The 13,859-nt window shown below is 43.8% G+C and overlaps 1 protein-coding gene across 14 annotated transcripts in view; it reads left to right on the top strand.

Annotated features, from left to right (window-relative positions):
• Positions 1-13,280, top strand: part of BCL2L13 (BCL2 like 13) — a 105,695-nt gene extending 92,415 nt beyond the window's left edge. For 11 of the 14 annotated variants that reach the window (XM_033233006.1, XM_033233013.1, XM_033233012.1 and 8 more), the window contains one exon: positions 9,982-13,280. In XM_033233006.1, coding sequence (XP_033088897.1) covers positions 9,982-10,839 — 858 coding nt within the window. In that variant the 3' untranslated portion in view covers positions 10,840-13,280. The remainder of the gene's footprint in view (positions 1-9,981) is intronic. The other 3 variants (XR_004442336.1, XM_033233007.1, XM_033233018.1) reach the window with 3 other exon arrangements.
• The last annotated feature ends 579 nt before the right edge of the window (positions 13,281-13,859 follow it).

Genomic DNA, 13,859 nt, shown 5'->3' with positions numbered 1-13,859 from the left:
ATCTCTCATGTTCCCAGAGTACCCTGTTTGTCTCCATTGCTATTTTTATTTATTATTTATTTTACAGAGATGGGGTCTTACCATCTTACCCAGGTGGTCTCTAATTCCTGGGCTCAAGCTTATCCTCCTGCCTGGGCCTCCAAAAGTGCTGGGATTTTAGGCATGAGACAACAATGCCTGGCCTCTGTTACTGTACTTTAAACTCTTTGAAGGTAGAGATTGTTTTATTACCAGCACCTAAAGAGCACAGTCCCTGATAATAAGAAGTCAGGAATTGGAGAAATCCAATATGATTTCCAGATTTTTGGCTTAACTTACTGTTTTTTTTTTTTTTTTTTTTACATCATCCAAGTTGGATTGCAGGCCTTTCGGAGTCTTTGCATTGCTTCTGATGAAAGATAATGATTGGCATAGTGGCTCAAGCCTGTAATCCTAACACTTTGGGAGGCTGAAGCAAGCAGATTGCTTAATATCAGGAATTTGAGAGCAGCCTGGGCAACATGGCAAAACCCCGTCTCTTCAAAAAATGTAAAAATTAGCCAGTCGTGATGGTGCATGCCTGTGGTCCTGGCTACTCTGAAGGCTGAGGCAGGAGAGTTGCTTGAGCCCTGGGGGCAGAGGTTGCAGTGAGCTGTGTTCTCGCCGCTGCACTCTAGCCTGGGCAACAGAGAGAGACTCTGTCTCAAAAAGAAGAGAAAAGAAAAGAACGGGAGGGGAGGGGAGGGGAGGATGCTTCTATTAGAGTAATACAGGGAGGGAGGAAGGGAAAAGAAAATGGCTTATATTAGAGTAATACCAGAAAATGTGGATGGAAGGGAAGAGATAGATTTAGATGTTAGAAGATATATTTAGGAATAAATATATTGAGATATATTTAGTACTTAATGATTAAATAAAAGGGGAAGATGATGAGATTAGATGCTCGCTAAAATATTAGGTGTGGGGTAAGACAGAAATGATGTGGAGTTAGTACTTGTAGTTTCTAGTCTTCAGTATGACAAGCATTCTTCTGGCTGGCTGTATCGCATGAGCTCTGCAGTTGATGGGTGTATAGACTTCATGTACTGCATTTGCTTGTGAAGTACTCTTTGTTAGCATTTATTATTGATGATGGTCCCAGAAATGTGTAATGGTTTTACATTACGCCTCTACTAATGCAAATGTAATGAGAGTTTGAAAGATGAAATCCCTTAAGATCATAGCAGTGACAGTCTGTTTTAGTCATGTGGGGTTTGAAGTCTGGGAAAGGAATCCATATGAGGAATGGCACTGATGGCAGAGATCTTTTAAAAAGATTTTTAAAAGTTATTAATTAGCATAGACTACTAGTTCCTTTCATAGAACTAATTTTTAGGGAGCCTTGTTTATCTCCCTGTTTCCTTTAGTCTCAACCTAATTACAAGCACGTTACAATTATATCAGTATCTAATTTTGTAGCAGTCTTATTTAAGAATTAAAAACCCTGGCCGGGCGCGGTGGCTCAAGCCTGTAATCCCAGCACTTTGGGAGGCCGAGACGGGCGGATCACGAGGCCAGGAGATCGAGACCATCCTGGCTAACATGGTGAAACCCCGTCTCTACTAAAAAAAATACAAAAAGTAGCCGGGCGAGGTGGTGGGCGCCTGTAGTCCCAGCTACTCGGGAGGCTGAGGCAGGAGAATGGTGTAAACCCGGGAGGCGGAGCTTGCAGTGAGCTGAGATCCGGCCACTGCACTCCAGCCCGGGCGACAGAGCGAGACTCCGTCTCAAAAAAAAAAAAAAAGAATTAAAAACCCTGCCAGGCGTGGTGGCTCATGCCTGTAATCCCAGTACTTTGGAAGGCTGAGGTGGCGGGATCACTTGAGATCAGGAGTTCAAGACCAGCCTGGGCAACATGGTGAAACCCTGTATCTACAAAAATAAAACAGCCAGATGCGGTGGTGGTGCATGCCTGTAATCCCAGCTACTTGGGAGGCTGAGGCAGAAGAGTTGCCTGAACTCAGGAGGCCAAGGTTGCAGTGAGGTGAGATGGCTCACCACTACACTCCAGCCTGGGAGACACAGCAAGGCTCTGTCTCAAAAAAAAAAAAAAAAAAGAATAAATTCTCACAATCCAACATAAAAACACAACTCAGTTTAAAAATGGGCAAAAGATTTGAATCATCCTAAAGAAAATATACAAATGGCCAGTTAGCACATGAAAAAATGTTCAACATCATTATTTTCAGAAATGTTTTAGAATTCCAAGAATATTTGGAAATATTTTTCTAAGTTTTTTTGAAAATAATTTGACATAAAATTACCATATGATCTGGCAGTTTTGCTCCTGCTGTATTCAAAATAATAAAAGCATTCAAACAAAAACTAGTACGTGGACATTTATAACAACACTATTCTAAAAGGTAGAATCAACCCAAATGTTCACCAGCTAATAAGTAAAATGTGGTGTCTACATACAATGAAATATTATTCTCAGCCATAAAGAAGAATGAAGTACTGCCGGGCACGGTGGCTCACACCTGTGGGAGGCCGAGGCAGGTGGATCACGAGGTCAAGAGATCAAGACCATCCTGGCCAACTTGGTGAAACCCCTTCTCTACTAAAAATACAAAAATTAGCCAGGCATGGTAGTGGGCACCTGTAATCCCAGCTGCTCAGGAGGCTGAGGCAGGATATTCGCTGGAACCCGGGAGGTGGAGGTTGCAGTGAGCCGAGATCACGCCACTGCACTCCAGCCTTGTGAAAGAGTGAGACTCCATCTCAAAAAAAAAAGAATGAAGTACTGATACATGCTACAACACGGGTGGGCCTTGAAAACATTATGCTAAGTGGAAGCAGCCAGACACAAAAGGCTGTATTGTGTGACTCCATTTATACTTCTCAGAATAGGCAATCCGTAGAAGTAGAATGTAGATTAGTGATTGCCCGGTGATGAAAAAGGGGAGAATGGAGAGTGACTACCAAAAGGTGTCTTTCTGGGATGATGGGAATTTTCTGGTAATTCTGGTGTGGTTACACAACACTGAATATACTAAAAACCACTGAATGGTACACCTAGAAATTCTTTTTCTTTCTCTCTTTCTCTCTTTCTTTTTCTTTTCTTTCTTTCTTTCTCTCTCTCTCTCTCTCTCTTTCTCTCTTTCTTTCTCCTCTCTCTCTCTCTCTTTCTCTCTCTCTTTCTCTTTCGAGACAGGATCTTGTTCTGTCATTTAGGCTGCAGTACAGTGGCACAATCATGGCTCAAAGTGATTCTCCCACCTCAGCCTCCTGAGTAGCTGGGACTACAGGTGTACATCACCACGATAATTTTTTAAATTTTTTAATTTTTCTTTTTCTGAGACGGAGTTTCACTCTTGTTGTCCAGGCTGGAGTGCAATGGTGCAATTTCAGCTCACCACAGCCTCCACCTCCCAGGTTCAAGTGATTCTCCTGCCTCAGCCTCCCGAGTAGCTGGGATTACAGGCATGCGCCACCATGCCTGGCTAATTTTTTTGTATTTTTAGTAGAGATGGGGTTTCTCCATGTTGATCAGGCTGGTCTCAAACTCCTGACCTCAGGCAGTCTGCCCACCTCAGCCTCCCAAAGTGCTGGGATTACAGGCGTGAGCCACCATGCCCGGCCTTAATTTTTTTTTTTTTTTAGACATGGAATCTCACTGTGTTGCCCAGTTGGTCTCAAATTCCTGGGCTGAAGTGATCCTCTCGACTTTGCTTTCCAAAATGTTGGGATTATAGGTGTGAGCCCCTGTGCCTGGCTATGGATTTTATGTTACATGAATTTTATGAATGTGAATCTCTTTTTTTTTTTTTTTTTTTTGAGGCGGAGTCTTGCTCTGTTGCCGGGACTGGAGTGCAGTAGCCGGATCTAAGCTCACTGCAAGCTCCGCCTCCGGGTTTACGCCATTCTCCTGCCTCAGCCTCCCGAGTAGCTGGGACTACAGGCGCCCGCCATCTCGCCCGGCTAGTTTTTGTATTTTTAGTAGAGACGGGGTTTCACCATGTTAGCCAGGAAGGTCTCGATCTCCTGACCTCGTGATCCGCCCGTCTCGGCCTCCCAAAGTGCTGGGATTACAGGCTTGAGCCACCGCGCCCGGCCGAATGTGAATCTCAATACTAAAAAAATAAAAAGTTTTAAAAATTTGGTAATAATATTTCCACATGCCCTACTCTGTGTTTGAGATGTGCGAAATTCAGACATTCAGGAGACTCTTTACCTGATTCAAATTGTTCCACAGTTCCTGTGGAGATTGTTGAGCATCTGCTAATCTCATGTTCCCAGGAAGCAGCAGAGCCCTGTTCATGTTTACATTCTTTTAGTTTTTAAATTTTTGTCATTTTTTAATTTAAATAATTTTGTTATGCTGCAAAAAGCTTTATTCCATTTGGTGCAGGGCTTGGGAGTGGGCTTCAGGGTGGTGAAAAAAATACATTATTTTAAATAAATGGAAATATATATATATATATTTTTTTTTTTTTTTTTTAAGTCATGACCCTTATACGAAATTTTTTTTTTTTTTTTTTTTTTTTTTTGAGACGGAAATCTTAATGCCGCCCAGGCTAGAGTGTAATGGCGCGATCTCGGCTCACTGCAACCTCTGCCCCCCGGATTCAAGTGATTCTCCTGCCTCAGCCTCCCGAGTAGCTGGGATTACAAGGCACGTGCCACCACGCCTGGGTGATTTTTGTATTTTTTAGTAGAGGCGGAGTTTCGCCATGTTAACCAGGCTGGTCTTGAACTCCTGACCTCAGGTGATCCACCCACCTCAGCCTCCCAAAGTGTTGGGATTACAGGCATGAGCCACCACGCCCAGCCAAGAAATTTTTATGATGCACACTTTTCTTGTTACCTTGCCCCTTAGAAATAACTCATAATGGTTTGGTGTACATTTTTCTAAACATGTGTTTTGCTTATATAAGCATTTTATTATGTATAAATGTATGCAAATAAGTAGATATATATATATATATGTGCACTTAGTAAATAGGATCCATTTTTCCAGAGTTATATTTGCCACAAATCATGTGACTTTGTATATCTAGTTCTGGATTCTATTTAATTGGTCTGATTGCCTCTTTGGTTTTTTTTGGGGAATTGAGACAAGGTCTCGCTCTGTCATCCAGGCTGGACTACAGTGGCACGATCATAGCTCAGTGCAGACGCAAACTCCTGGGCTCAAGGGATCATCCCATTTCAGCCTCCTGAGTTGAGTAGATGGGACTGCAGGCGCCATCACACCTGGCCAGTTGTGTGTGTGTGTGTGTGTGTGTGTGTGTGTGTGTGTATGCGTGTGTGTCGAGACGATGTGTTACTATGTTGCTCAGGCTTGTCTTGAACTCCTGGCCTCAAGCGATCCTCCTGCCTGAGCTTCCCAAAGTGCTGGGATTACAGGTGTGAACCACTGTGCCCAGCCAGGTCTATTTTTAAGCTCTTACATACTTATATAATCAGTGTACCTTTGTAATGAGTTGAGTGTCAGCTTATTTTTCAAGATCAGCTAAATTTCCTTAGCCTTTTAAAATTGCTACATAGATTTTAGAATTGGTTGTCAATTTCCATAAGAAAAAACCTGGTGGGATTTTATATTGGCGATTGTAGTGAACCAAAGGGTTAATTTGGGAATAGTTGACATCTTTACAGTAGTTTTCCAATATGTGAGCATGATATATATATCCCTTTAGGATATCTTTAATTTCTCTCAATAATACTTTGTAGTTTTTTTGTTTTGTTTTGTTTTTTGAGATGGACTCTCGATCTGTCCCCCAGGCTGGAGTGCAGTGGCACGATCTCGGCTCACTGCAAGCTCCGCCTCCCAGGTTCACGTCATTCTCCTGCCTCAGCCTCCTGAGTAGCTGGGACTACAGGCGCCCGCCACCTCGCCCGGCTAGATTTTTGTATTTTTGGTAGAGACGGGATTTCACTGCGTTAGCCAGGACGGTCTCGATCTGCTGACCTCGTGATCTGCCCGCCTCAGCCTCCCAAAGTGCTGGGATTACAGGCGTGAGCCACTGCGCCCGGCCTATTTTGTAGTTTTTTATGTAGGGGTATTGTACAATATGGGCTTCCTTCCACATTGGACTTAAAAATGTACTTATTTCTTTCTTAATAGTAGTTAAATACAGGCTAGGATCTCCATGTCTTTTCTTACTTAGCTGAACCAAACCCTCCCTGTGTCTCTCTCTATTTGTCTCTCTCCCTCTCTCCCTCTCCCTTTCTCCCTCTCCTGCATGTATCCTCTTCTGGACCATTCCAGTGGTCCTTACCCTGAGGCTGGGGCAAGCTGTCATCCTCAAAAGCTTGGAGGCCTAGAAGCCCTTTCTCTCTTCCAAGCCAATGGGCTCTCCAATTTTCCTAATTGTATCCTACAGTATTGTAATTGTTAAAGACATATTTTACTTTCCAATTTTGTATTATCTCTATTTAGAAGAGATGGAGGAGGAAGGAAAAGTTTGTAAATTACCTTCTTTAGCCAAGGAAGGGTATTGTTTCCAATTGTTTTCACCTTCTTATTGTCCCATCCAGTTGGTATTTTAAAATAGCTCTTTGTCCTACCACCATACCACCAAAAACAACAATTAAAATGACAACACAAACATTAACAAGTTATGAAATAGCAGAACTTACTGATTACTTCCTATGTACAAAGTACTAATCTAACCCCTATAAATACTGTACCTTGGGCCGGGCGCGGTGGCTCACGCCCGTAATCCCAGCACTTTGGGAGGCCGACAAGGGCGGATCACGAGGTCAAGAGATTGAGGCCAACATGGTGAAACCCCGTCTCTACTAAAAATACAAATATTAGCTGGGCATGGTGGCGTGTGCCTGTAGTCCCAGCTACTTGGGAGGCTAAGGCAGGAGAATCACTTGAACCTGGGAGATGGAGGTTGCATTGAGCCGAGATTGCTCCACTGCACTCCAGTCTGGTGACAGAGCGAGACTCCGTCTCAAAAAAACAAAAAACAAAACAAAACAAAAAAACCAAAAGAAAAAACTATACCTCATTTTAAAAATAGACTCAGGTGCGGGTGTGGTGGCTCACACCTATAATCTCAGCACTTTGGGACACCGAGATAGGAGAATTGCTTGAAGCCAGGAGTTTGAGACCAGCCTGGGCAACATAGAGAGACTCATCGCTACAAAAAATAAAAAAACTTAGCCGAGTTCAGTGGCCCATGCTGTTATTCCCAGCTACTCAGGAGGCTGAGGTGAGAGGATCCCCTGGGGCCAGAAGGTTGAGGCCACAGTGAGCTATGATGCTGCCACTGCACTTCAGCCTGTGTGATGGAGCAGACCCCAACTCTAAAAATAAAACAAAAACAATCCTACCTAGTCAGTCGTCCCCCTTTTATTTGTGAAGAAATTGAAATCTAAAAGTCCAAGCAAGGTATCCAAATTCGCACAGCTGGGGCACAGTTGGAGCTGGATACAAGCCAGTTGTTTTTGATTGTGAATTTTGTGGTCATGCCGTATTATTTTACTCCCCTGCTTATTCCATACTCATAGAATATGCTTGATGCTTACCATGGCCTCTGAAGTGGTGGGAGCAAGGGTTGCAGTAGAATGTGGTGCAGTATGATGCCGACATCGTGATCGTGTGATTTATTTGTATTTTTTACTTTTTTATGGGGCTGATAGACTTCTGATTTATATTAGATCCTTGATATATATAGAAAGTTTTTGGTCTTGGTTGAAGAACGAAATTATTCTACTTCAGATGAATAGCAACCATAATCGTAAAATGAAGTAGAAATTAATCGCTTTACATATTCTTTTTTTTTTTTTTTTTTTTTTTTTTTGTTGAGACAGAGTCTCGCTCTGTCACCCAGGCTGGAGTGCAGTGGCCGGATCTCAGCTCACTGCAAGCTCCGCCTCCCAGGTTTACGCCATTCTCCTGCCTCAGCCTCCCAAGTAGCTGGGACTACAGGCGCCCGCCACCTCGCCCGGCTAGTTTTTTGTATTTTTTTAGTAGAGATGGGGTTTCACTGTGTTAGCCAGGATGGTCTTGATCTCCTGACCTCGTGATCCGCCCGTCTCGGCCTCCCAAAGTGCTAGGATTACAGGCTTGAGCCACCGCGCCCGGCCTGCTTTACATATTCTATTCAGATTCCCTGTAGCTTTTATGAGTGTTGTCTAGCCTTTGGATGACAATTTCTGTACATCTCTGTGACATTCCATTCCATTGGTTCTCTTTCTGTCCTTTGATTATGCCTTACCCTCTGGGTTGGCCTAGCCCATTGTGCATGCACCTATCATAAAGCTTTCTGTATCGTATTGAAGTTAGTTATTCATATGTCAGTCTTCACAGCTGCCTAGTAAATTCTGTAAGAATAGACTCATTCTTCCTCATAGCCCTTGTGCCTGACACAGCCGTGATAAGCAGTAGGCATGCAGTGGCCTGTTATTAATAGACATAGACACACGGCCTGCGCTGCAGGGCTTTATTGCTTTCACTCAGACTTCCTGAAGAAAGAAGCAAGAGTCTCTGTGTCTGCAGCATCTCTCCATTCTGGCTTTGCTATCAGAGGAATTTTAAAGCAAAGCTCTGATTGTAATTTTGTACCTCAGAGATGTCAGTGATAAACCATCACCTGTTGGATAAAGTCCGTATTTCTTAGCTCTCTGTCATTCAGGTTTCTCCATGGTCCTGTCCTCACTGACCTTCTGTTCTTCATGTGCACTCTGCATTAATTAAACAGGGCTCTGTCCTTATTCTCTTTTTTTCTGTCTCTGTGCTTTTGCCTGCATTGTGTCTTCTGTGTACCCCTCGCCTGCCAAAATCTTACCCATTCTTCAGATGCCTAATATAAATGCTAGTCCCTCCGTGAAGCCTTCTGTGATCTCCTTGCTTTCTCTGACCTCTACCCAAAGAGGTCTTTTTCCCATCTGAACTTTTTTTCTTCTTCTAAGGAAAGCAGCACTGCCATATGAACTCTTAATAGCACTTTCACTATGACATAGCATTATTTTTATACCCTACTAAGTGATACATTCCTTGAGCACAAGGTCTTGCCTTTGTTTTCTCTGCTGTTTTGCATTAATTACTGCATTGAACATACAGGGTGAGTATCCCTCATCCAAAGTGCTTGGGATCAGAAGTGTTTTGGATTTTATTTATTTATTTTTTTTGGAATGTTTGTATATATGTGATGAGATGCCTTGGGGATGGGAAAGTCCAAACATGAAATTTACTTCTTTTTGTATGTACCTCATACATATAGAGTGAAGGTAATTTTATATAATATTAACATATTAATATATAAATATACAATATTTATAATATAAACATATTATAATATTTTGTGTGCACGAAGCAGATTTTTGACTGTTTTGCCTGCAACCCATCACATGAGGTCAAGTGTGGAATTTCCCACTTGTGATGTCATTTCAGCGCTCAAAAAGTTTTGAATTTTGGGCTGGGTGCAGTAGCTCACTCCTGTAATCCCAGCACTTTGGGTGGCCAAGACGGGTGGATCACTGAAGGTCAGGAGTTCCAGACCAGCCTGGTGAAACCCCATTTCTACTAAAAAAGTTAGCCGTGCATGGTGGCGGGTGCCTGTAATCTCAGCTACTGGGAAGGCTGAAGCAGGAGAATCGCTTGAACCTGGGAGGCAGAGGTTGCAGTGAGCCGAGATCATGCCACTGCACTGTAGCCTGGGAGACAGAGCAAGACTCCATCTAAAAAATAAAATTAAATTAAAAAATCTCAGATTTTGGAGCATTTCGGATTTCAGGTTTTCAGATTAGGATGCACTCAGCCTGTATGTGAATTATACTGAATGTAAATTAACTCATGATTTTTTAGTTTCAAGGAAACTGCTCAGAAGCCTGTCGAAAATTGTTTCTCTGTATTGGCCTACAAATAAAGGCATTCCATTCAGAAACTATGTAGATTTAAACAGTGTTTCATTCCTAGAACTTCAGTTTAGGAAGGAATTTGCTTTACAGCTTGATGTTTATTTTTTAAATAGATTTTTATTATTGACACTTGTCCTTCGTTTCTAGGGCACTGTGTTTAGTCTTGAGTCAGAGGAGGAGGAATACCCTGGAATCACTGCAGAAGACAGCAATGACATTTATATCCTGCCCAGTGACAACTCTGGACAGGTCAGTCCCCCAGAGTCTCCAACTGTGACCACTTCCTGGCAGTCCGAGAGCTTACCTGTCTCGCTGTCAGCTAGCCAGAGCTGGCACACAGAAAGCCTACCAGTCTCTCTAGGCCCTGAGTCCTGGCAGCAGATTGCAATGGATCCTGAAGAAGTGAAAAGCTTAGACAGCAACGGAGCTGGAGAGAAGAGTGAGAACAACTCCTCTAATTCTGACATCGTGCACGTGGAGAAAGAAGAAGTGCCCGAGGGCATGGAAGAGGCTGCTCTGGCTTCTGTGGCCTTGCCAGCGGGGGAGCTGCCAGAGGCCCTTCCGGAAGCCCCAGCCCCCTTGCTTCCACATATCACTGCCACCTCCTTGCTGGGGACAAGGGAACCTGACACAGAAGTGATCACAGTGGAGAAATCCAGCCCTGCTACATCTCTGTTTGTAGAACTTGATGAAGAAGAGGTGAAAGCAGCAACAGTTGAACTTACTGAAGTGGAGGAGGTGGTCCCCGCACCGGAACCCACAGAAACACTGCTGAGTGAGAAGGAGACAAATGCAAGGGAAGAGAGCCTTGGGGAAGAGCTGTCCCCTCCCGGCGAGATGAAGCCCCTGCCGCTCTCTGAGGGCAAGTCTAGACTGTCCCCCGCCGGCGAGATGAAGCCCCTGCCGCTGTCTGAGGGCAAGTCTATACTGCTGTTTGGAGGCGCTGCTGCTGTTGCCATCCTGGCAATGGCCATCGGGGTAGCTCTGGCTCTGAGAAAGAAATAGAAGGCTTTTCAGGAGAAACAGACAGAAGGATGTAAGGTTGGAGTTGTACTGGCTGGAATTTGAACCTCCAGCAGCTGTCTGGACATTTGTGGAACACTCTGGGATAACTGGGGACTTCTGCTCAATGTGGCAGTGGCATGTTAGGCATGTTAGGGCTTGAGGTGGGGCGTTCACATTCGTCTGACTGTAAATCCCAAGGGCCTCGGCTCCTGCTAAATTGAGAACCTTAGGGGTAAAGCCCCCCTCCAGGACAGGGTTTCCCAGCCTTGGCACTAGTGATACTCTGATCATTTTCTGTGGCGGGATGTTCAGCAGCATCCCTGGCCTCCACCCACTAGATGCCAGTGGCACCCCCTCCCAGAGATGACAACCGAAAATGTCTCTAGACATTGCCACATGTCCCCTGTGAACATCCCCTGTGGAGATCCACTGCTTTAGCGGAGGAGGGTTTACTTGGGAAGAATTGGGATAGAAATTCCCAGCTGAGAGAGCTTAGCTGTGGGCTCCTCAGCTACTGACTCGTTAGCTCTTAATCCCCTTAGAATTTCATCTTTCCTGATGAGCAGGCTGGGCTCTGCACCTACTCTTTTTTTGCCGCCCCTGCCCCTCATCCTGGAGTGTGAGGGTGCTTGCCCGTACTCTCAGCTGCCTCTCAGGGACTGCACTGTTCCTCTTCACCCCCGGGTTCCTGCTAAGATCCCATGGGAGGAGGGTTGCTCTGGACTTCTGCTCAGACCTGTCCAAGTCCCCGAAGCTTCCTGCAGCTCCACCTTGTAAAAATGCTGCCTTTAGGAATCTTTGAAATATGTATACAGAGAAAATAACATGAAAGAGATCTGGGGTCCCCACTTGTGAGTGCAATTGCAAGTAAGTCTAGCTACAGAGACACATTTGTCTTGTGTCAAGGCAGGAGGATAACCCGGATGACCTTCTGAGGTCTCTTCAGCACTTTTCATCAGTGGTCACCCACCACTATGGTTAGTTGCCAGCAACATCTCTGTTGCTGGATGGTCACTGTCTTTAATCCTGGGCTAGTATGTTTTTTCTAATATGTGACCTCAGTCTTACTACTGACCAGTTCTATGGGTCTCTTGCTAGGTGGTAAGGATTTTTATTCTTGGGCTTTTAGAGCCAGTTAGATCATAACTCATGAAATATAGAGTGTCCTAAATATCACTGAAATAAAAAGTAGGAAAAAGAAGCTTGAATTTTAAGACTGAGGCTGCTCTGCGGATTCTAGTTTGGCTTTCAGAGTTCAAGAATGGCAGCATCTTCACCTGAATTCTTCAGTGCCAGGGTAATAAACCAAAATAGTCCTCATCAGTATATGCTAGTTGAGCATTGGCATAATTTTCTTTCCTCTGGCTGATCCCAGCTCTAAAGGAAGAGTAGACCTGCATCTTTCCATGCCCGAGGGTCACGACGTCACTATGCAGGGCACATGTGGCTTGGTTTAAAAAGGTCATCTTAGATTTATCTTAGTAAATGTAATAAATTATTTTTTAGATCCTGAAATTTGTAATAAAAATACTTTACCTACCCTGATCACAAAACCTGATGTTTTAAATGTGCTTTCTTTTTGAAATTTATGTTTTCAAATAAAATCTCCCTAAAGCATTACTGTTTAAAAATTGGTCAAAACGAGGTCTGGGAGTACGTTTGTGTGTCTTTCCAGCTTTATTGTGTAGCGTGTTTTAGTGTCCCACTGAGGGAGTGCTGTTTTAAGGGTTTTGTGTACTTGGATTAAGTAATTAGAGGTGAGTGGGGGAATGGGATTAGCAAGGCAACAATTTTTTTCTTCATGGGCTCTGATAGTTGCATTGGATTATTCTGTATTCTAATTGCTATTATTTGTGTTTGCATAGGTGAAGAGCAGAGAAAACTGGTGAGTTATCTTGATTTTTAAAAAGTGATAAAATACTTGGAGTTCCAATATTAACACTTGCCAACTCTGGATTCTCCGCTGGCTGAGCAGATTCAAGCGCTGATCGAAGCCAGGTTCATCTCTGAGCTGCTGAAAGGAGGTGCTCATGAGGCTTAGGATATTTGAGTCTGCTGCCCACAAAAGAATAAGGAAGAAATGTGGTATGGAAGCGGCTACTTGCTGCTTTATTTCCCCACCTGTTGAACACTCAGCCACAGTGATTTGGCCAGTTGTATTTTGCTAGGTAATGGAGCTAGTGTTTTCCATTGGCTTTCTCTAGGTAACTCTTGGTCAGCGCCTGAGTTAACAGGATGTGGCAGCATCCCCGTTCTTCCTTCACTTCCTTACCTCATGAGGACTGTGCTCCTGCTTTTTGCTCATACATTTAAAAAACGATTTCTCAAGCTCCCCTTCCTTTTTGGGGGAGGAGCTGATAGTAGGCCATTCCTGCCTCCAACTTACATACCCTCTAAGTGAAGGTAAAGGAAAGGTTCAGAATAAATCCAACTTGTGTATAGAAAAGTTCTTGTTAGTCCTTAGACCTCATCTCAACTGCTCTGTTGAAGGCAATGATTTATTGGGGGGAGGGGGAGAAGAATGCCAATTTATCCTCTCTGTATTAAAGTGATAATTCTGGGCCCACAGAAATCAGTCAGTACCTACAGTGTGCCTTAAGGGGACTCTCATTTCCTTCTAGAGAACATTCTAGATCAAGAAATACAACTGTTGACCTTCTGGGTCACCCATTTCCCCCTCGCATTCTTGAGACCCCTTCTCACCTGCATTTCTGTCCCAGGGGTACCAGATGCAGCCACTACCTACCTAGGCTTGTCCTGGGGGAGTGAGCCGTGAACCTGGAGACATGGCTTTGACTCACAGCTACTATTAATTTCCTCAGGCTTTGGGCTGATTCCCTCAATAATAGGAAAGTAATGCCTGCTCCTTTCCTTTCTCCTGAAAGGTATGAGATGTGGACAGTTCAGTGTTTGAATTATTTTAAGAGATGTTTTATAGAAATAAAATGTAGCTAAGAAGTTGTTTCCCTTTCTCTTAATTTCTTACATCTTTCCACACAAACTTATCTTTCCAAGAATTT

This window comes from Trachypithecus francoisi, unplaced genomic scaffold (assembly GCF_009764315.1).
Source record: "Trachypithecus francoisi isolate TF-2019V2 unplaced genomic scaffold, Tfra_2.0 Lachesis_group14, whole genome shotgun sequence".
Taxonomy (NCBI): domain Eukaryota; kingdom Metazoa; phylum Chordata; class Mammalia; order Primates; family Cercopithecidae; genus Trachypithecus; species Trachypithecus francoisi.
This window is presented reverse-complemented; position numbering and strand designations above follow the sequence as displayed.